General features: G+C 45.3%; 1 protein-coding gene across 5 annotated transcripts in view; it reads left to right on the top strand.

Moving 5' to 3' along the window:
* KCNH6 (potassium voltage-gated channel subfamily H member 6) overlaps positions 1–24,423 on the top strand; it is a 126,152-nt gene that overhangs the window by 46,533 nt on the left and 55,196 nt on the right. For 3 of the 5 annotated variants that reach the window (XM_079949292.1, XM_079949294.1, XM_079949293.1), the window contains exons 3-4: positions 12,336–12,491; positions 22,328–22,437. In XM_079949292.1, the coding sequence (XP_079805418.1) occupies positions 12,336–12,491; positions 22,328–22,437 (266 nt within the window). Of the gene's footprint in view, positions 1–12,335; positions 12,492–21,247; positions 21,449–22,327; positions 22,438–24,423 lie in introns of those variants that run through there. The other 2 variants (XM_079949295.1, XM_079949296.1) reach the window with 2 other exon arrangements.

Genomic DNA, 24,423 nt, shown 5'->3' on the forward strand with positions numbered 1-24,423 from the left:
CACACTTTATCCAGTTTACCCTACAAAGCTGTAGAATATTGATCCAAACTCATAAAATAGATTCTGAATGAGGAAACTGTAATTAATAAACATGTGTATCCATCACTAAGAATAATTTATAATGTAGAATTATAACCCCTTATGGAATTGCTGTATGTATGTCATCACTGTTGCTTATTCTTCCATACTAGCTGGTTTTCCCCCCGAAGCTGAACTTAATTTGTTCTGGAGGTCCGTTCTTAACCTGAAAATGTTCTTAACCTGAGGTACCGCTTTAGCTAATGGGGCCTCCCACTGCTGCCACACGATTTCTGTTCTCATCCTGAGGTAAAGTTCTTAACCCGAGGTACTACTTCTGGGTTAGCGGAGTCTGTAACCTGAAGTGTCTGTAAACTGAAGCGTCTGTAACTCGAGGTACCACTGTATTCTATGTGGCAGAAGGGGTGGTCAGTGAGACAGCTGCCAGTGTGTTTGCTGATGAATTCTATACCATTGCCATTTCCTGCTTTCTATACCACTGCACATCGCTGCAGCCGTTTCCTTCATTGCTTGTAAACAGCCAGAGTTTATGCTCCCTTTTTTTCCCTTTTCTGTATCCCCTTCTCACAAGTGACGCAATTAACAATACTTTTTTCTGCTACTAAAAAACGAAAGCATTTTCCTAGGTTTAAAAAAAAAATATGGCAAATTAATCTTGCCCTGTGACACCACCCTCTTCTGTGATTTTGAACCGTTTCTCTGACAGAGGAGCAGTTTAAAAATCTGGCTGGCTGGCTGGCTGGCTGGGGTTGCATTGCTGCTGGAGCTGATCTGCAGTGTGGGTGGAAGTAAAGCACAGAGCTGGCCAGTGAAAAACTACCATAGCTGCCTTGGATCTGCTTGTTTTAAAGGAGGGGAGATTTTTTCCTCTTTCTCCCCTGTCCCCACCCACCCACCAACACAATTGATAAATCACACACACACACACACACACACACACACACACACACGCTAAAATAACCAAACCCATTTAAATAATAATAATCAAAATTATTGTTTTATTTTCCCGACCCTTGTATAGTCCCACTGATCAACCTCTCGCATGGGAAAGAGAGATTTCACAAAAATGTTAACCATGGAAGCAGATCAAGGAGCGTTTTCAATATTTTTTACCAAAGGAGGTATGAACGCCTGTAAGATTTTAATTTACTCTGGGGGTTTTCAGATTGCGGCCATGGCAAGTTTGTTGATGGACCAATCAGGAGGGCTGTTATAGAACACAGGAGCAATAACTTACATTTTCCCTAGATGCACTGTTGTGGTGTATATATTTGGCCACATTGTACTTTAAAAAATCCATCATTTCGCACAGTTTTTAAAAGTGGGAAACAACAGCTACGTTTTACAACGAAGAATACCTGTATTAATGCAGAATCTGCGGATCTGGGAAAGCACGAGGTGTGAGGACAGAGAAATTGTGTAATAGCATTAAATGCTTTAAAATGTGGGTAATGAAGACCTCTTCTCTTCCAACATTTCCAAGTAAGGTATTTCCTGATTAATATTCAGTACAGTATGCAATACATAGGAGACTTGCCTCTATATGCAAAACCCATGAGTAAAATAAAAAAGAGAAATATGTTTGCTATCCAAGTTCTAAGATATATTAATTTAGCTTGAGGGGAAAGTAGAAAAGGAAAGCTTCAGACGCTTCTGTGGAAATGGGTGGTAGATATTTTTTCCCTAGAAGAGGTGCACTTCTTTTTCCCCTTAATGAGGTTAAATACACTGTTGATACAAATTAAAAGCGGAAACATTTCAGGGTCATTAGACACGACTCTGCTTTTTGCATTATGTCACCTTTAAGTTCTCCCTGCGGTTATGCAGCAGATTAGTGCACAGTAAACAAAAGGAGGTGATTAATAATTTAATTATAACTGCATGAATTGGGATTGCAAAGCATATATGTGGAAGAACAATTTAGGAATGGATGTAGAAGATGGGTTTCAGTGTTCATGGAAAACACTTTACCTGATTAAATTGACACATTTAGGTCAGTCCATAATAAAATATCTACCATCCATTTAATCACGGATGAAGAGCCCAACCTGATTTGCATTATTGAAAACTGGGTAAATGAGCTTGGAAGAGCTGGTGTCTCTCAGCTGTGTCCACCTGGGCTTTCAGCCCAGTACCAAGACAGGCTTGAGGGTTGGGGAGAGGGAATAGCTGCTGGTCCAACTCTCTCTCCCTCTCCAGGATTCCTGTCCAGCAAGAATCTGGTTTTTAGTGTTCACACCTGGTCTTGGTCACAGGGGACAGATGGTTTTGCAATGCATAGGAGAAGAATGGAGAGAACTGGTGGGACAACGGTTATCCCTGAATATAAACTCTATAGGAAGGATAGAGTTTATTACTTATCCCTTTCTTCTCTCGAAGATGTCCCCACCAGAGTGGAGTCCCTAAGATGGATAGCACCTCATGTCCCTCCTTCCAGCAACTCCTACAGCCTAACTGTTGTCAAATCTTTTGCTCCACTTTCCTTTGGACACATCAGTGAGGCTTAGAGTGGCGTCTTGTCGTCTGGGCAGCCCAGAACTTCCAGCCACACTGCTGCCAGGCTTCAGGGAATCTGACCCCCCTCCCTCATAGCAGGCTGCCAGTACAGTGGTACCTCGGGTTAAGTACTTAATTCGTTCCGGAGGTCCGTACTTAACCTGAAACTGTTCTTAACCTGAAGCACCACTTTAGCTAATGGGGCCTCCTGCTGCCGCCATGCTGCCAGAGCACAATTTCTGTTCTCATCCTGAAGCAAAGTTCTTAACCTGAAGCACTATTTCTGGGTTAGCGGGGTGTAAACTGAAGCATGTGTAACCTGAAGCGTATGTAACCTGAGGTACCACTGTAATGGAAAGACAAGAAGCTCTAAAAGGTAAAGGTAAAGGGACCCCTGACCATTAGGTCCAGTCGCGGACGACTCTGGGGTTGCGGCGCTCATCTCGCTTTATTGGCCAAGGGAGCCGGCGTACAGCTTCCGGGTCATGTGGCCAGCATGACTAAGCCACTTCTGGCAAACCAGAGCAGCACACGGAAACGCCGTTTACCTTCCTGATGGAGTGGTACCTATTTATCTACTTGCACTTCGACATGCTTTCAAACTGCTAGGTTGGCAGGAGCAGGGACCGAGCAACGGGAGCTCACCCCGTCACGGGGATTCGAACCGCCGACCTTCTGACTGGCAAGACCTAGACTCTGTGCTTTAACCCACACAAGAAGCTGTTACCAATGTCTTTATTCAATATTCACAGAGAGAGGAGTAGAAATGCAGCCTCTTTGGTAATGCCGTTGCTCCAAGTAATCTCCTCCCCCCTCCCCTTCCCAGTCGTCAACAGCTCCACCCCCCTTACGGTGGCTGCCTAGGGCCAATTGTCTCTTAGCTCTCTGCTCTCCTACTTTCTTTTTTTTCCAATAGATTTTTATTAAGATTTTAAAGGTTACAAAAAGAAAAAATAAAGAACATATTTAAACAGAAAAAAACAAAGGGGGGAAAAAACAGAAAAAAGATGCAGATAATTTTAAAATAAATCAATCCTTTACATAACTTTCTTTCCTTTGCTTATTTCCTTGACCTCCTCACACCTCCCTTTTTTGTATTCTAATTCAATTAGATATTTCAGCAAATCCTTTCCATCTTTATTTCTATCCTAATGATTTATCTTAATATACTATAATTTAACGTTCTGTTCTTTCACCAATTAACAATCCATTTTTTACTTAATCCTTTATATCATTTCTGCTAAAACCACATTACTTCATTCCAACATCCTTCTAACATTCCTTAATTTTGCAATGTTTCTGTAGATAAACTTTAAATTTCTTCCAATCTTCTTCCACCAACTCTTCTCCTTGGTCTCGGATTCTGCCAGTCATTTCCGCCAGTTCCATATAGTCCATCACCTTCATCTGCCATTCTTCCCGGGTGGGTAAATCTTGTGTCTTCCTCTGCTCTCCTACTTTCAACGCTCGCTGGGTTTGGGGAGAAGGGAGTGGGGTCTGGAATGCTCTCTAGTGATAACGTGTCAGCCAGCTGTTTCTGCTCTGCTTCTCCCATTATTTCCCAGCTTTGCCCCTCTTCTATCTCTGAGCTGTGACCCTCTGCAAACCAGGCTTGTGTCCGGGGAGGTCACTTTGGTGCTGCAAACGTAGCAGTTTGACTTCACTCCTGGATACAGGAGACAAGAAAGGACAGGGAAGGAGGTGGTGTCACTCTGTATGTCAAAGCGAGCACAAATCCAGCAAGCTGGAAATCCCCAAAGGGGCAGATTCCTTCACAGAATCACTCTGGGTGGTGACACTGGGCCCCAAAGGTAATTTACTATTGGGGATATTCTATTGTTCCCCTGAACAAAATGCTCAGGGAGATCTTGAGATGAAAGCAAGAAAGCAACCAAAAGAGAAAATGTAGTTATGGATGACTTTTAACTAACCTCACATAGACTGGCTGTATACATGGTAAAATTTCTAGATGCCCCAAATGATCGTGCCCCAGAACAGTTGTGTTTTTGTCTTTTTATATTGTGCTTTTATGTTGTGAACTGCCCTGAGACCTGCGGGTATAAGGCGGTATACAGATTTTAAAAACAATAACAACTCATTAGCTGTGCACAATATTTTGACGTTCCTACATTAGCTGAACATAAGTGAATTCTGTCTTGAAGAATTATAAAGGTAAAAGTAAAGGTACCCCTGCCCGTACGGACCAGTCTTGACAGACTCTAGGGTTGTGCGCTCATCTCACTCTAGAGGCCGGGAGCCAGCGCTGTCCACAGTCACTTCTGGGTCACGTGGCCAACGTGACGAAGCTGCTCTGGTGAACCGGCACCAGAGCAGCACACGGAAACACCGTTTACCTTCCCGCTATAAAGCGGTACCTATTTATCTACTTGCACTTAAGGGTGCTTTCGAACTGCTAGGTGGGCAGGAGCTGGACCGAACAACGGGAGCTCACCCCGCCGCGGGGATTCAAACCGCCGACCATGCGATCGGCAAGTCCTAGGCACTGAGGTTTTACCCACAGCGCCACCTGCGTCCCCTTATAGACCACACTAAAAAGTAAAAGTAAAACCTGAAGCAAATGTCTTGTGTGTGTCTATGTTTTCATGCAGACAACAGAAGTCCGCCCATAACAGACACAGGGGGACAATGTAGTATTGCAATAGGCAACATACTGCTATAATTAAGTGCTTATGGAACTACCGTTTTAATTCTGCTTCCAGCTGACTGTGGAATAGCAATGACTCCACAGCATAAAGAACCCTGGTGTGGAAAGAATCTGTGTCTACCGATTAATTGCAATTTATCTGGCATTCATGATAACAGTTCATTCAACCTCAAAAACATGGGATTGGACACCATAGTCTCTCTTCTATTTCATGAGGTTCAGAACATCCAAAACCAAATTTTATGATTCCTCCTGAATCTCCAGTCTGTTGTGGGAATTGCGTGTGCATGTGCTGCTTGTTCTATGAGGACGACCAACTTGCCAGAGACGATCCAGCCACTGGAGTCCCTACACGAAACAGTTTGCCTTTGTCTTTTGGCTGTAAGTCAAAAATGATAAAAACAGGAATAACATTTTTAATTGCAGTGAAGGAGAGATCTAGCACCTTTGCCCCCAGGTGGTGTGATATGCCAGACACCAGGGAGGCTTGATTGTGTGGGTAGAAAACTGTGATGTTGGGAACATCAAAAACAATGCAAATACCGTCCAAAAACGGAAAAGAGAAGATGCAAATGAGCTTTCAGCAAGTGTTTGTAGATGTGTTTGTACTGAAACAAACCTGCAGATTGTGTACTCTAATGTGCCCCTGGGTAACCCTTTTAGAAGCTGTGGCTGGTACACAAGACGGTGTGTCATTTCACCTCCTACGATGTGAGGCTTTTTGGAAACAAGCATGTTACATCAGAACTCCAGCATCCGGCTTGTATTTCATCTGAGTATGTTTTGAACTGACTAGTTTTAGAGCCTACATACTTGCCCAAAGGAATGCCTCATTTCCTTTGCCCTTCCATTGGAGTCCTGATTTCTAGGCACAGATTTCTAGTTCTGTGTCTGAGAGGTTTATGTGTTTCTTCATCCCGCTGCTTTCCCCAGGAATACCTACTGTTTATCGCTGAATTGGAACAAACGTCAGTCGGGTTGACGTTAGTTCCAATTCAGCAGTAAACAGTGACTTTTCCTGGGGAAAGCGGTGGGACAAATCACATGCACTCTGTAAATCACGGACCTGTGCTTAGAAATCGCTGTGCAAACAGATGTCTGAATGAGTCCTGAGATTCCTGCTCTGCCTCTTATGATTTCCTCCTGGGTCTGAAGGTGGCAAGAGCAAAAAACAATCTTGCTTTGGTTGTCATTTGGAGGATGTTTTTTAAGAACTTAAGAAAGTCCTGCTGGATCTTTTTATCTTTCCAAAATCCTCTCCTCCAACATTCAGCTTCATTGGACGCCTGTGGGTTCTAGAGTTATGGGAGAGAGAGAGAAACTTTTCTTTATTTCCTTTCTCCATGCCAAAAGTGCGGACTGGTCTGGGGGGCCTTGAGAGGTACAGCCAGGGGGGCTGCCGCAGGTACCTCCTAGCATCTGCTTCCTGAAGCTGTTGCCTCAATTTGCCTAACAGTAGGTGAACTGATCCTTCATGGATCACTGCCTTGCCGTGGCGAAGGGGCTTGAATAACTCAGAGAAGCTATGAGCTATGCCGTGCAGGGCCACCCAAGATGGACAGGTCATTGTGGAGAGTTTTGACCAAACGTGATCCACCTGGGGCAGGAACCGGCAAGCCACTCCAGTATCCCTGCCAAGAAAACTCCATGGACAAAGCCAGCCCTGAGTGCTCACTGGAAGGACAGACCGTGAAGCTGAGGCTCCAATACTTTGGCCACCTCATGAGAAGAGAAGACTCCCTGGAAAAGACCCTGATGTTGGGAAAGATGGAGGGCACAAGGAGAAGGGGATGACAGAGGACGAGATGGTTGGACAGTGTTCTCGTAGCTACCAGCATGAGTTTGACAAAACTGCGGGAGGTAGTGGAAGACAGAAGTGCCTGGCGTGCTCTGGTCCATGGGGTCACAAAGAGTCGGACACGACTAAACAACTAAACAACAACAACTCGGCTACATAGCAAGGCTTTCTCAGAAGACACAGTTGCAGCTGGAAGAAGTACTGGTGTCCGAAGGAGCCTTTGCAATGCTGGAAACTGAGGATGGCGAAAAAGCTGTCTAGTGGGCTGTACTTGGACCCTGCACCAATTTCTGCATGCTCTTGCCTGCTGCGCTCCTTTCCAGTCCATCATTACAATCTTTTGCTCTCTTGTCCTAAGGAAAATAGCCCCCCAAGGGCTACATTTTAAGTTTCTCAGGGGTGGAGTAGATGGGGAAGCAGAACACAAGAGAGATGACTTAGCCTTCTTGCCCCTTTCTCTAACTTTCTGTCAACCCTGAGACCTCTGGTTGTGTGGTTTTGTCTTGAGATCTAATTCCATTTCCTAAATTTAAGTGCCAGATTTCTATTAATCCCTACCATCCCATATCAGGCACCACTCAGAATCAGAACAGGGGCTCCGTAAATCTAGGGTTGCCATATTTCAAAAAATGAAAGTCCAGACACAAAAGTTGTTGAGCTTTTCTGGCAAAATTGCTTTTAAACAATGACGTTTTTGAGCTATTTTTCAGAGAAATTGGCAAAAACGACACTGCTGACATGGGTTGCCATACATCCAGATTTCCGCCTGAACACTGCTTTCGAATGCAGTATTCCAGGTATGACCTGGAAATTTTGAACATATGGCTACCATACGTAAATCAGACCCTGCCTGAGCCAGTAGGTGGTCAGAGAATGAAACCAGAAAAAGTTCTAGCTGAGACACCTGTGCCACCCAAAGCCATTTTGCCTTAACCCCTAGTTTGCCTTATTTGGTCTGGAATAGTTCAGTTTCTGCACATGTATGTGTCCCTCAGCTCAGGAAACAATTGTTAGTGTAATAATGCTGCCGCCAGTGTTAGTCCTACTCAAGAATAGACCCAGTGAGATGACGCAATTAATATAGATTCATTCATTTCCGTGGGTGTTCACTGAGTATACCTTAGTTCATGGGTTGGCAAATTAAGGCCCGCGGGCCAGATCAGGCCCAATTGCCTTCTGGATCCGGCCCACAGACGGTCCGGGAATCGCTGCGTAGATCGCCAGCGTGCACGTTCTCTCCCTCACTCGGAAGCACCTCCTCCCTCCCTCCTCCTGGCTTCTCCCTGCCCTGCCTAGAGGAGGAAGGGGGCTGGGCTTTGTTGGTGCCAGCAGCAGCAGCAGCCGGCATTTTAAGCAGACCATCTCTGGAACCCTTTTGCGCGTCGCTCATCTTCCCTCCGCCGCCACCAGGCCCTGCTGCTCGCAAGACACAGGTAAACAGCCACCGAGGCTCGTGGTGCCCTTGCATAATTCCCCCCCCCCCTCAAAATATAGTCCGGCTCCCCACAAGGTCTGAGGGACAGTGTAGTGGCCCTTCTGAAAAAGTTTGCTGACCCCTGCCTCAGTTGAATTCACAACCCATAATGAACATGTCGGGAAGATGGAGGCATTGATATGCTATTTCTAGGGTAGAGGGTCTACCAAGTTACAGTGCCCAAAAGGGGAAGTGGCCCCAGAACTACACCTCCAGCAAATACAGTATCACCCAGGGCCAATTATCCCATTTGCCCAACATGCAGCTAAGATCTCTCCTGTTAATGCTGTCTACCTGAACATTACTGGCGTCACTCCTTTCATTTCACTTCTCCCTCAATTTGGAGGTACTTTAAACAGAGCACTACTGCAGACTTGTACACCTTGGTACTCAGCAATGCTGCAGATATTAACAACTACTGATAAAAACCTTTCCTATGACTAATTCCACCACTTTTCCCCCTGGAGATAGTGCCCTCTGCTGGCAGCATATGTTTCCCCCCCCCCTAATAAATCCTGTAAAAAGTAACTAGAACTTCAATATTTTGAGCCTTTTGTAGACTGCTAATTTTTTCCCATTACAATCTTCAGCTAAAACAATAAATCAAAACAAGAATGCCACTGTGATTGAGGCTGCTATGTGTTCCTCGCTTATGATGTGCTAATGCCCGTTCCCTAAATACTGGTAATTTCATCGTTGAAAACCCCCCCCCCTCCCCCTGGCTTCTAAACCACCTGGTTCTTAAATAGATTTTAAAATCACAGAGCCTGGATTTAAATGGATACAACCCCCCCGCCTTCCTCTCTCCCTCCCCTTCCAGCAGCAACTTGCATTGTGTTTAGCTGACGTCACTGTAGATTTTGAAGTTCTGAGACGCTAGCCATCTGCTCCTGGCTATGGGAACCTGAGCTCTTTAAAACTGCATGGGCAAAAGCAATCTCATCCGCTCTCCTCCCGCTGCAGCGGCGACAGATGAAGAGGGAGCGCTGCCAGGGCAAGCATAGAATCAGCGCTACGTAGGGCCGGGTGCTGTGTTAAGCCTTGTCCCCTGTGCAATTGCTTGAGCTGTTGAGATAAGAAATATGTGCCTTACACAACCCGGGGACTAACTGTGTCACTGGAAGATGTATTGAGGAGGGAAAGACTGGGCAGAGAAGGGCAGAAGCAATATCCTGTCTAGTCTTGATTTCTTCATTTGCTCCCATTTGCTCCCCACTTGGTCCAGTAAGCATAGCAGCTCTTTCTTGCCAGGTCAAAGGGCAAGTTGTCCTCTGCCAGTGCAGATCATTGACCCATGTAGCTCCTGCAGCCAATCTGAAGCCGCATCTTGGTTTTCAAACAGTTCTAGGACTCAAACGGGCTCCCTGAACAGCACAGGTTAAGATTGCCCTCTGTACTCCAACCCCCCCCCCCACTGCCGCCCAAGCACTCACGTGTTGTGTGGAGGGGCGCATGATGTCACACGACGCTGGGCCCCCTCAATGTGGGAGGCATGTTGGTGTCTCTGGGTTGCAACTATAGTGAGGTCTTCGATCCATTGAATAAATGGGGCCGTACATTTAACTTTCCAAGGCAGCAATATCAGTCTTTTGTCCATAGTAAGGGCACAGAAAGTCCATTTACATTGTCCACTTGTCCAATTCCATATAGTAGGTATGCAGTTCAAAATAATATTTGCCTCTGAAAATTTTGGCATTTTTCGTGCCTTCATGCAATATAATACAATCTGCATTTAAAAAAAAAAAAAAAGAACACACACACTAGGTACAAAGACACATCTAAGCATCACATGTTGTTTGGCCCTGAGACAGCATTTTGTTCGATTGTGTGTAGTAGTGTAGCATCTGTTACTACCATCACTGCAGCCGTAGTGGCACAAATGAACAGGCAAATCATTGTCATGTGGGAAAGACAACATGCCAAAGAAAGGACTATTTCACATGTTACTTTTTTCGTCAGAGAGAGACTACAATCAGTGAGCTAAATCCAGACTGTTTTGTGCTGTGTTGTGGTTCAAGCTGCTTAGAAGATACCATATTTTAGCATTGTTTTGGTTGTAAGCCAAAATACTGCTACTATGACTACTCTTACTTCTACTTTTCTTGGTTACTAGAGAGCCGTAACAAGAAGCTGCTTTCTTTGGTTTTGAAATCTAAACCCTGCATTAGAAGTAGCTCTCATTGCCTCCTTGTTATTTTTTTAAAAAATAATCAGACATAACTTTCATTAACTCCAGTGAGTAATTGGCTGGCTATGTTCCCATGGCAAAGCTCATTGGTCCTGGGGTTCAGAGAACTTCGTGAAGCTACCACAACAGACCCCTTAATAGAGCAAGGATAGGGAACCTGCAGCCATCCAGATGTTGTTGGTCTACAGCAGGCATAGGCAAACTCCGGCCCTCCAGATGTTTAGGACTACAATTCCCATCCTCCTTAGCTAACAGGACGAGTGGTCAGGGATGATGACAGAAGCTGTAGACCAGGCACAGACAAACTCCGGCCCTCCAGATGTTTGGGACTACAATTCCCATCCTCCCTAGCTAACAGGACCAGTTGTCAGGGATGATGGGAATTGTAGTCCCAAACATCTGGAGGGCTGGAGTTTGCCTGTGCCTGGTCTACAGTTTCTGTCATCCCTGGTCATCCATCCAGGATGGATAGGAGTTGGAGTCTAGTGGCATCCAGAGTGCCAGAGGTTCTCAATCCCTGTGCTGCATATGGCTGACTTTTAAATGAGGTGGTGCTTTTCAGAATGTAAGGCTCTGCTGAATTCACCACATGATAATACGTTTTTGGGTGGGGACTTTGCAAGAGAATGCTAGGGGAGAGTCATCCTTCTGTTGTCCTTCTCCTGTCTACACATGATCATACATGATCATAAAGGTAAAGGTACCCCTGACCATTAGGTCCAGTCGCAGATGACTCGGGGGTTGCAGCGCTCATCTCGCTTTATTGGCCGAGGGAGCCGGCGTACAGCTTCCAGGTCATGTGGCCAGCATGACTAAGCCGCTTCTGGCGAACCAGAGCAGCGCACGGAAACGCTGTTTACCTTCCCGCTGGAGTGGTACCTATTTATCTACTTGCACTTCGACGTACTTTTGAATTGCTAGGTTGGCAGGAGCAGGGACCGAGCAACGGGAGCTCACCCCTTTGCGGGGATTCGAACCGCCGACCTTCTGATCGGCAAGCCCTAGGCTCTGTGGTTTAACCCACAGCGCCACCCGCGTCCTGTACATGATCATACACAAAGATTAATTTACCAAAAGGTCTTGGTTCCAATACCCATCCTCTCAGACAGCATCACTGCCACAGCACCATCCATAGGGACATATAACTTGTAACTCTGATGCAAAACAGCACCAGTTCCTCCCTTTAGCTAATTTACTGGGTTTGTTTCTTGTAACATCAGTGCAGCTAGTTTTCTGTAGGCTGCAAGTTTGTGCTTTTTCCAAACTATTGGTACTGGGATATTTCACCAGAACACAGCAACGCTGTCTCATATACAGCTTCTTGAACATTGAGGGCATCCAGGGACAGTGTGGAATTGAATTACATATTTAAATAAAATGTGCATGGATTATTATTATTATTATTGATATTATTGTTTCTAATTGTTTCTAATATGCTTTTCTTAAATAAAAAAAAAACATTGATCCCATGAGATGTTGTGAGCCACTTTGGGCACAATTTTGCGGGAAAGTGGCATACAAATAAACAGATGGTGATGATACAATGACATCATTAAAAACAGTTTTGAGCTGAGTGTAGTCTAACACTGGCGATGGCTGGGTGATGCATTCCTTGCTGGCTGAGCTGCTTCTCCATCTTGTCTTCACTTGTTGTGTCATGTTTTTTTCATGGCAGCATCGTGTATCCGGTGTTTGGTGGATGTGGTCCCGGTCAAGAATGAAGAAGGAGTCGTCATCATGTTCATCTTGAACTTTGAAGACCTGGCAGCCCTCATTGCCAAAAGTGCCCGGCAGAGCCTACACCAGCGCTTGTCCCAAGGATGGCGAACAGGTGAGAAGCCCAAAGTGGCTCAGAATCCTTTACCTTGGGCAAAGGCACATGCTAGTTTGAGGTGGGTGGGCGGAGTCTACGGAGCTGAGGGGGTGGAATTTCAGCAAGTGGGTGGTAAATGGAATCTCTGAATTTTCTCTGGAACTTGGCATGAACATGGCTGATAGTGTGGCATGCAGATACCTCTTTGTATGTGGCCGCGTTGAGTGAGTTGTGACCACACTGGCAACTGTGGAAGAATGTTTTGTCAGAGGAAGATCTTCAAAACTCTACGGCCGTAGGAAGTGAATTCTCTAAGATGGTGTATTGGGAAGGAAGGGTATCCTTAGGTGAGGAGGCAACAAATCAAATCAAATCAAATCAAAACTTTATTGCGGTCCACAGATCCACAAAACAATTTCAAAACTAGATACAGTTAAAACTGCCAGAAAGACAGATGGAAGAAACCAAAGAAACCAAAGCAGTCATTTTGTTTCACCTAGGGCATAATGATCTTTGTTTCTTATATCCTCCGAAAGAAACTTTGCCACGGCCAGTGTAATATCATTTGACCTGTCTTCCAAAAGGTATTTAATATGGGAGGCTTCAGATTTTCCCGGCAAATTTCCCAGTAAGGGTTTGATAAGTTGATCCCTTGCTTGCAGTAGGATATGCTTCATACAATCGACGTCCTGAGAACATAAACAAAGCCTATTCTGATAGGGGATGCCTCTCAGTCTGCCATTTAGAGCTTCCAAAGGAAATACATTTAGTCTGGCTTTGGTAAATAAACGCTGATAGGTAGGTACAGACAAATTCATAAGGTAGGATATCTGAAAGTCGTACCCGTATTGGATTCCAGCTGCGACTGGGCTACAAATTACATAAGATCGGGATCGCGGGTCGCTATGTGAGCTGTCCCAAAGCCTTTGGAGGAGGCAACAAGAAAACCAATCCCTCATAGAAAGGAAGAAAGAGAGAACAAGAGGATAGAGTATCAAATCACGGACAAGGTTCTTAACATGAACATCAGAATTCTTTGAGCTGGCCATACAAATTTCGTCAAGCATGGATTGCCAAGGTGCCTATAGTCAGGAGGGCTCTATTAGCAACTCCCTGAAGCCGTAACTAGACATATCATCAAGCTCATCCTTCTCAACCCAGAAGTGTGAGCTCCAGAGAGCTCACGATATTGTCTCATCTACTCAGTGCATGTAAGTCTAGGTTTTTCCACATATGCTAGGAATGACTGGTAAAATGGGGAGAAGTAGCAGGTGGCAGTCTACAGCGATCCAGTAAGAATCAGAATTACTTTCAACCGGGCCAAGACTGCTGTTGATTCCAGATGTTGTGCGCAACTTGGAGAATTGAGCAACTCAACAGCATTTGTAGAAGGGGGGTGGGTGGGTTTGGATCTTTGTGAAAGAACTAGGAATTATTTGACAGAATTCCCCACACCTTCTCAAAACAATTTCCAGGGTTCCTCATAGAGGAAGATGACAGCCAGTATAAAACCAGTTCAGGTTTCCAGTGCAGATGTACCCTTAGATTCAGGGACAAAGTAATAAATTGCCTTAAAAGGTAAAGGTAAAGGGACCCCTGACCATTAGGTCCAGTCGTGACCAACTCTGGGGTTGCGGCGCTCATCTCGCTTTACTGGCCGAGGGAGCTGGTGTACAGCTTCCGGGTCATGTGGCCAGCATGACTAAGCTGCTTCTGGCGAACCAGAGCAGCGCATGGAAACGCCGTTTACCTTCCCGCCGGAGTGGTACCTATTTATCTACTTGCACTTTGACGTGCTTTCGAACTGCTAGGTTGGCAGGAGCAGGGACCGAACAATGGGAGCTCACCCCGTCGTGGCGATCCGAACCGCCGACCTTCTGATTGGCAAGTCCTAGGCTCTGTGGTTCAACCCACAGCGCCACCCGCGTCCAGCATTAATTCAGCAGGCAGCAGCTTTAAATTCTACTAGGAGGCGTTATGTGTAAAATTACTTCAGCCCTTGGGGTTTTCAAAAGAACTCAGTAAATTAAGGAAATGAATGGAACATAGTGATCCTATTTTGCTGTGCAGGCTGGCCTTGGAAGTTCTTGTTCTAAGGTTAGGAAGTGTATGATCTGATGCATTTGTGATAAGGCTGCAGTATAAATTAGCAGTAGACTTAATGAGTGTTGGTACCTGTGGAAGAAGCATTTCCCACCTCTGTGCATTTCCAAACATGTTCAACAAATATGTAGCAGATGTTAAGATTAGGAAAAGCTAGTGCTTTTTTCCTGGAGGGTTGCAGGGGTACGCATACCCCTAAGCATTTTGTGAATCTTTGTACTTTTGTCCACTTACTGTATTTATTTTCCCCGATTTGAACTATAAAATGGTTATTTTCTTTTGTCAAAATGAGGGTACCCCTGAACATTTTTTTTTAGGGGGGGGGAAGCACTGGGAAAAGCTAACTTGATTCAGTCAAAAGCTAGAAATTGTACTATAAGCCTTTTATGAAAAAGAACTTAAATTACTAAGGTTGTAATCCCAGGCATACTTCCCTGGGAGTAAGCCCCACTGAAGTCAATGGGACTTACTTTGGAGTAGACATGTATATCTTGTGTTTAGCACAGTTACAGAGATCTTTGCAGGCTCCCTTCCACTTTGCCTGTCAAGTTGTAGAAATGTTTTAGGCATCTGTATCTATACATATACACTAAACAAATTGAAGAATTTTAGGGGTTTGGAGTTTTTAAATCTGGGTTTCTCACAAACTATTTTTGTTTGTTGGTGCTTTCTTAAAAGCGAAAGTACAAACTATTACATCACGAATCAAGATAATACTATAACACCTACACTCTAAAATATACAACAACAAAAACGTTATTATAAGGAGGAGCTGAGCATATAGCATAGGCATTGATATAACCTGAAAACAACTTGTCTGTTTTGGGTTAGATTCTCAAAGGAAGCTGGTAGACAATTCAAAAGAATCACACTTAAAACATAATATGGAATCCTTTTGGTTTTAATTTTGCAGTCTGTTGCAAAAGGTTACGGGTAAACACATAAATGCAGCAAGCACCCCAACTTTGCTTAATGTATACGTCAATCAGAATACAGTCATACCTCGGGTTGAAGTAGCTTCGGGATAAGTATTTTCGGATTGTGCGCTGTGGCGACCCGGAAGTAACGGAGCGCGTTACTTCCGGGTTTCGCTGCTCACGCATGCGCAGAGGGTCAAAATGACATCACGCGCATGTGCAGAAGTGGCGAATTGCGACCCGTGTTCGCGGGTTGTGTTCGCTTCTGGATGCAAACGGGGCTCTGGAACGGATCCTGTTCTCATCCAGAGGTACCACTGTAAAGAGAAATAGATTAATGAATTGATTCCACAGTCCTCTAATGGCCAGAGCTCAGTGGTGGAGCAACAGCTGTGGATGCAGATGTTTCAAGGTTCAACCCCCAACATCTCCAGGGAGGGTTAGGGTTAGGGTTAGGGTTAGGGATGTCTCCTGTCTGAAGTCTGGAATGATGCTGCCATTCAGTGTAGACAACACTGAACTAGATGAGCCACTGGTCTGACTCGACATAAGGCAGGTTCCAATGCCTCTGTTTCAGAACATGCATTTGTACAGAAGTGCTGCTCATATACTTGCAGCCCAGAAGCCTCGCTGCGTCCGTGGCCAGAAATTTTGAGGCCAGTGGGAAGTAACTGCTGCACTAGGTCAACCTTATAAAGCAGAACAGCATAATGTCAGTGTTGCAAGAAAATTGCGTTGGTGCAATGAATGCAAGCGGTGCTTTGCAACTTGGACCCACAATGCTGAAGCATTCCAAAAGAAGCAAGATCATAGAATGATAGAATTGTAGAGCTGGAATGAACCTCAAGAGTCATCTAGTCCAACCCCTTGTCTTACGCTGGCTACTAAAGGTAAAGGTAAAGGGACCCCTGACCGTTAGGTCCAGTCGGGGACGACTCTGGGGTTGCGGCACTCATCTCGCTTTATTGGCCGAGGGAGCCGGCGTACAGCTTCCGGGTCATGTGGCCAGCATGACTAAGCCGCTTCTGGTGAACCAGAGCAGCGCACGGAAATGCCATTTACCTTCCCACTGGAGAGGTACCTATTTATCTACTTGCACTTTGACGTGCTTTCGAACTGCTAGGTTGGCAGGAGCTGGGACTGAGCAAGGGGAGCTCATCCCATTGTGGGGATTCGAACTGCCAACCTCCTGATTGGCAAGCCCTAGGCTCTGTCGTTTAGACCACAGTGCCACCCGCGTCCCTATGCTGGCTACTAGGCAGCATCAATAAACCTGTTCCATGTAGTGCAGAGCAATGGTGCATGAACAGGGTCACTCCCATGGGGGTAATGGGAGGAGAGAGCTTTCTCCTCAACGGTATGTGAATCACAGACTCTGCCCCCTACTTCTAGGTTACACTACTTAACAACAGATCACAAGGTGGTAAAGCAGGTATACATTACCTATAATATTTCTGTGATCCACCCAATAGGTGCAACTCAGCGTCCATCATAGTTTCAGTGAAGAGAGCTATTTGAATATATTGTTTAACATACACTATAAGAATAAATCAAAGCTAAGCATAAAAGGAACGGGGATGTTACTGTGTTAAGATGAGAGCTCTATGCCCCTCCACCAAATATTCGGCCAGCTACTTACGCATATAATTTGGCAACCAAAATATTAATTTATATTTGGTGTGTGATGCCTCGAGGACCTCCCCTACAGCTTAAAATCATATTTTAGAGCACCTTTGTCACTCCTAGCAAGTGTAATATTTGCAGATGAGGGTGAAGTCCCCGAATAAGTGCCTAAAAACCCTCGGCCACAGGTAAGAGAACCTGTGGTCTTCCCAGTGTTTTGGACTCCCATTAGATTCCCCAGCTGGCCTGGCCAGGGTTCAAGGATGATGGGAACCGTTTGTCAACAGCATCTGCTGCTACCAGTTCCCCATCCATGGTCTGCACCATGGTGTTGGCAGGGATGTGGAAGGAAAAGCACACTGGCCCCATGTGGTTGGGACTGCAAGGTTGCCAGGTGTGTTTACGCTGAGCTATCCAGAATTACAATACAAATGATGACTGCACGCCACAGGCTGTTACTTTTATCAACAACAACACTCTTTATTACCGTCCAGAGACCCAACAAATCGTTACAAAGCAATACACAATTCATACAGCCTACCTCCAGGTTAAACAAGCATTTTGTTCAGAATATAGGGATCGTTGGTTCTTGCAACCACCGATAAAAACTTTGCCACTGCTAATGTTCTAGCATTTGTCCGGTCTTCTAATAGGAACCTGACATAGTGAACCTCTGATTTTTCCCAGGAAAGGTACCAGCAAGGGTAATATCAGTTCAGCCCTGGCTTGCTCATATTTTGCACAGTGCAACAAAATATGTTTTATGGAATCGATGTCTTGTGCACACGAGCAAAGTCTGTCCTGGTAGGGAACTCCTCTCAACCTGCCATCCAACACTGCAGAAGGAAAGACGTTTAGTCTGGCTTTCGTGAAAAGCCTTCGATAGTTTGGTACTGTCAGGTTTTTAATGTAAGATGTTAACTTAAAGACATGCACATATTGTACTACTACTGCCAGCGGACTACAGACTGCGTGTGATCGAGATCGCAAGTCACTGTGTGCATTATCCCATAATCTTTGCTTTAACATCTTTTGGGCACCTTCATATAGGCTATTACCGTATTTTTCGCCCTATAGGACGCACCGTCCCATAAGGCGCACCTAGGTTTTTTGGGGGGGAAATAAAGGGAAAAAAATTATTTCCCCCCCAGGCGCGGGGCTGGGGCGGGGGAGGCCTGCCCGAGCTTCCCCCGACCCCAGCCCCCAAACAGGCAGCTCTCTTCAAGCTGTGGGAGCCCAGCGCTGGCTCCCGCTGCTTGCTGAGAGGTCCGCGAAGCCTGGACGCGCTGAGCTCAGCGCGCGCAGGCTTCAGCACGCAGGCAACTCTCCGCAAGCAGCGGGAGCGCTCCCGCTGCTTGCGGAGAGGGCCGCGAAGCCTGGAGAAGCCTGGAGAGCCCCTCTCGCTCTCTAGGCTTCACCGAAAGCCTGCATTCGCCCCATAGGATGCACACACATTTCCCCTTCATTTTTGGAGGGGAAAAAGTGTGTCCTATAGGGCGAAAAATACGGTACTTTTATCAATTTTTCATAGGGTTCAAAAGGACCTTTCACGTAAGGAACTGGGTTATTTTTCTTGATAATAGCCACCAGGTTTGAAATAGCCCAGCAATGGAAAACTCCAGGCATAGGAACCAACTCTTAGGGGCCAATGTCCCTTCGCCCGTCACCCCCAATAAAATATTTGAGGGAGTTGATGGGCATTACCATTCAAATGGTGTTTGTGTGTGTGCTACATTATGTGATCAGTTATGGGGGGCAGGGCTTACCTGCCTCTCCCCCCCCCCCAATTTTTATTCAATTTTTTTATTCCACTGGCTCCAGGAAATGATTCCGAAGAAATTTGGTAGCAGAGAGTTTGACATCTCAGTTGGGAAGAAAAACTAAACCGCAGACCCATCTCTCTAAAGGCCTAGTCAAACCGCAAAGCAGACTCAGTATACTACCTGAAATAGCATTATGTTTTGTATGCCAATAGCAGAAACTTGTGCATAAAACGGCCCTCTTCATTTAGATCACTTGGGAAGAGTCTTCTTGGGATAATATATGTGACTTTTTGTTGTTGTCTTGGATACCTTACATGTTTTGATCCTTGCTTGTGCTAACACAACTTTCTGTAATGACCTCTTCTTCTTTGTTGTTGTTTATTTGTATTGTTTGTACTTAACTATTTTAAAAAAAGAAACCCGAGGTATAATACAGCAATTGTTCCAATTAAAAAGTATAACTTTATCTACTCTAGTATTTTGTGGGTGAATGCAGAGGAAGGGTGAGGATCCTGTTACACCAATAAGTACAAAATCACCAGATTTGGTCATCCCAGTGGCCACTCTGGCCGGGGATCCTGTCTACTGACAGCAGCAAGACAGATATCCCAAGACCCTACAACAGAAGGAAGGCATAATCACATAATAATAATAATAATAATAATAATAATAATAATAATAATAATTTATTATTTATACCCCGCCCATCTGGCTGAGTTTCCTGGGCGGCTTCCAATCGAGTGTTAAAAACAATACAGCATTAAATATTAAAAACTTCCCTAAACAGGGCTGCCTTCAGATGTGGTTTAAAGATAAGATAGCTACTTATTGCCTTCACATCTGAAGGGAGGGCGTTCCACAGGGTGGGTGCCACCACCAAGAAGGCCCTCTGCCTGGTTCCCTGTAACCTCACTTCTCGCAGTGAGGGAACCGCCAGAAGGCCCTCGGCCCTGGATCTCAGTGTCCGGGCTGGACGATGGGGGTGCAGACGCTCCTTCAGGTATGCAGGACCGAGGCCATTTATATGTTCACATCCTTGGTCTCTCTACGCCCTCCTCACCTTGTAGTCAGAAGCAGGGGTTTTTTTTTATGATGTTCTGATGTTTTATTAAAATTGCTGTTAGGGAAAATGAGACCTAGTGCAACCAGACCGGTCATGCTCCCCTAAATCTGCCTCTGCTTGGAGGCAGCAGTGGTTGTGCCTAGCTGCCACTGCGACTGTGAACAGAATGAGGAGGAGGAGCCATCTTGTCCTTTGCCCCTAGGCACACAAATGTCATAGGCTGGCCCTGGGTTAACCCTTTCTCCTCATGTACCCCCCCCAAAAAATTCCTCCTCTCCCCCATTAATCTTTCACCAGAAAATGCTATTTGCTGCACTTGGCATCTGGGGAGGATTTTTGGTAGGAAAACAGCACAGGGTGGAGCAGGATTAACCTCGCTTTCCCCCACACTGTGGTCCCAATTCATTTTATACCTGGAATTTACAATCTGTAAACCACTGAGGAAAAGCAGGGAAGACCAGCTGTTCCTTAAAAGGCAGCTCAAGCCATGAGATTCCATAACACAGATGGGAAATCTTGCAACCTATGAGGTGCATGTACGGATAGGTAAATATGTCAGTCCCACGTTCTCTCAGCTTTTAATTTTTCAGTCTTAAATTCAACTCTTCACATTTCCAAATCAGTTTGCATTTTGTTTTGCTTTGTTTTCCTTTTTTTTTTTAAAAAAAAAGTTATTGTGAAAATTCACCAGCATTGTTGTGCAGAACACATTTTTTATACACAATGTTGCCAAGCAACTTTCCCTACTATAAGGCATTTTGGTGCATTATTTTCACCAAAATATATGCCCTTCTATGCATACTTTACACTAGTATGTGTATTACTTGGCTGAAGAACTGCACTGCCAGTTTTGAAGGATGGCTGTGTTTCATTTCTCAAGTGGTTTCAGAAAAATATGAATTAGGTAAGTTCAGCGAGAACTGAATTGATCTCCTATCCTGAGCTGCATGTGACCTTCTGCTGCTCTAGGTGTGGGCCTCTAAGCCCTGAAGAGCCCTGCCCACTTTCCCCCACAGCCAAGATTTCAGCCATCAGCTGAATGGTGGGGAAACAATTATTGCTCTCATGCCATTAAGCAGCACAGGAAGGGCAATTTGGAATTTGTGTGGAGTGCTAGGGGAGACTTTGAGCTCCCCCACTATCACTTCCAATGCAGCCAAGATCGCTGTCCTCAAAGCTGCTGCTATTTAGTAGTAGCTGTAGTCCTGGACCTCCATACACGCTGCCCAGGCTTGCACCCTACAGAGGTCACTATGGTGCCTCTAACACAGCAAGAACAATGCAGGAGGCAGCAGCTACAAGTTACACATCTCTGCAGCCACAGCAGGCACTGCGATTGTCCAGTGTTTTGACTTTACCCCCTGAGACACACTCGGTTGTCTCTCAAGGCAAGAGTTAGGAAATCATGCCGCGTTTTCATAAATGCATAACCAAGCAACCGCATAGTAAAAGGCAAATTCCCAATGGATAACTTGTTTGCTTGTATTCACCCAATATCCAGAAGAGGTAATTGTGTTGTTATATGTATATTAAGTTATTAAGGTATTGTTGCTGGATTTGCAGGACTGTTACTGTCCACCCATTTCCCTCCTCCTCCTCCTCCTCCTTTTGTCAATCCTGTTAATTTGTTTGGACTAGCCGCTGCCCTGTAAAGGAACTGGCACAGTTGATGTCTAGATAGCAGCTGCCTGGCAAGCCAGCAAGCTCATCACCCAGAAAAATGCAGTGATCACTGGAGAAAGCCATTGTTTGAAAGCTGTAATGGAAAGGCGGGAATTTCCTCCCACAACAGTTTTGTCAAGAAATGGTACCATAACTTGGATCTAAAGATCCCCTTCCGTACATGAAGCCACTATTCTCCTTGTACAAGCAAGGCACCAGATAAAATTAAGCCACAGCTAGAGATTCTGTCCTGCATATTCTGTAGCATGGAAAAGGGGTTGCTCTTCTGTCTTCCAGAGCAACACAGGAAGTATTTTTAGCTCCCAATTCTGGACGCCTCTTTAGTTTGGCATGTCTATGAATTCAGTTGCCTTGAGAATCCAGCAAAGGAATACAAAGTCTATGTGGAGACTTGGAAGGAAAAGTCTCTAAGTGGACAACATTGCTTCCTCTCTAGAATTTGCCTTGTTTCCCAGAGACTTGGGGAGACTTTCCTAAGCTTTTTGCCAGATGCGGCAAAACTAGCTGGTAGAACACAATGCAACTGTGCCAGCTGCGCATGTCTGTAGGTGTGCTTTTCAATCTTTGAACCTGACTGTCCTTTCCCCAGCCCCCCCCCCACTGCCTTGCCTGTTGCATGTTGCAGATAGGTTACATTTGGGGTTTTTTTGTGTCTTTTTGTTTCGTGTGTGTGTGTGTTTTTCTTTTTCTTTTCTTAACAAGGTCAAAATACGAACTTGAAGTTTAGTCTCCCGCCCCTACAACGTCTCACACTGCGGCGGAAATCTCTGACTGCCACTGAGTTTGATGGAGTAGCCATTGACTATGGAAAGGTAATCATTCACCGTAGACTTTGTATGATAATGATAAGCCCACCTATTTGGTTAGCCCCCCACCCCACCACCCCACCCTGTTCCTCGGCTCTCCTGCTACACCTTCCGTATGCAAATTAGGGAAAAGAGCCAAGGTCTCCTTGCGGCTAGGCCAGGACAATGCGACAGGAGCAGTCAAAATCCCGGGAAGACAGGGCTTGAAAACATTTGATCCTGTCCGGCACATCCCACAAGGGCATGACACCACCTGTACCATACCAGGCTGCAAATAGACGTGTGGCTTCTAGTGCTACCCATTCATTGCTCTCCTCTGGCAAACTTGAAGCAAAATTGCAATTGACTGTCCCCCTATGAGACTATTGTGCTTTCTCAGTGTTGACACATGTTCCATCCACACCACTGGGCATGGCATAGGTGCTGTGGGCAAGCCCATTTGAAACTCAGCAAGCGCCCACCAGAATTTAAATCTGCAAATAAAAATTAGTAATTGAGTGCTGATTTTTAAAATGTTTCAAAAAAATAAAAATGGTGCTATCGAATGACACCCGTCGCGAAGGTTATAGTGAATGTGTGAAGAGCAGATTCCCTTTCCTGATAAGGTCCCTGCCCATGTCAAAAGGACAGAAGAGTAGCTCTGAAGTAATTTTTAAACATCATAGTGCCAGATTTCCCCAGTGGGTTTCCTGCGGAGATTGCACTGCTCTTTCATTCTTCTGGGGGGAAAGCTGGCGTTTTGGGCATCTGAGAAAAGCTGGAAGAAGCACGGGGAAGACAATGATTGGTTGATGGCAATTCCGCACTAAGTACCGTATTTTTCGCTCTATAAGACCACCAGACCACAAGACGCACCTAGTTTTTTGAGGAGGAAAACAAGAAAAAAAATATTCTGAATCTCAGAAGCCAGAACAGCAAGAGGGATCGCTGCGCAGTGAAAGCAGCAATCCCTCTTGCTGTTCTGGCTTCTGTGATAGCTGCGCAGCCTGCATTGGCTCCATAAGATGCGCACACATTTCCCCTTACTTTTTAGGAGGGAAAAAGTGAGTCTTATAGAGGAAAAAATACGGTATCTAGTGTAGAAGCACTCTCAGGACTCATCCACACTACTGCTTGTCTCATACCTAGAAATTACAGATCTGAGCAGTTTCCCCCTTGCTCTGCTCCTTTCCCAGGGAAAACCCGCTCTTTGGCGATAAATCAATACGAAAGGCAGTCCACAGAGAACTCGAATTGCCGTTTGCTCTGACCAAGCTTTGGGGAGCGGTTTACTTTGGGGAAAAGTAGCAGAACCAGGGGGACGCATGGATGAGCCCTCAGTCTCTGGCCTGTGGATGCTGAGGCATGTTGTAATCCCTGAAGCTCCCAGTCTTTGGGGCATGCTCTTGCTGTTCCTGCGCAAAGGGAATCTGTAGGAGCTTCTCCCCTAAGGCTCCTTGCCCTGTGGCAGCGCAGTTTTCATTGTGACGGCAGCTGAGGAGGGAAAACACGCTCCCCCAACATTTCTCCGATGAAAATAGGGATGTCCTATTATTATTATTATTATTATTATTATTATTATTTTATTTATACCCTGCCCCTCTGACTGGGATACCCCAGCTGGGTGCGGTGGCTTCCAACAGATATAAAAACATTTTTTTTAAAAAAAAACATTATACATAAAAAAATCCCCATACAGGGCTGCCTTCAGGTGTCTTCTAAAGGAGATACCGTATTTTTCGCTCTATAAGACACACCAGACCACAAGACGCACCTAGTTTTTGGAGGAGGAAAACAAGAAAAAAATATATTCTGAATCTCAGAAGCCAGAACAGCAAGAGGAATCGCTGTGCAGTGAAAGCAGCAATCCCTCTTGCTGTTTTGGCTTCTGGGATAGCTGCGCAGCCTGCATTCGCTCCATAAGACGCACACACATTTCCCCTTACTTTTTAGGAGGGAAAAAGTGAGTCTTATAGAGCAAAAAATACGGTAGTTACCTATCTCCTCAAGGGT

Source organism: Podarcis cretensis (genome assembly GCF_951804945.1).
Source record: "Podarcis cretensis genome assembly, chromosome: 13".
NCBI lineage: Eukaryota > Metazoa > Chordata > Lepidosauria > Squamata > Lacertidae > Podarcis > Podarcis cretensis.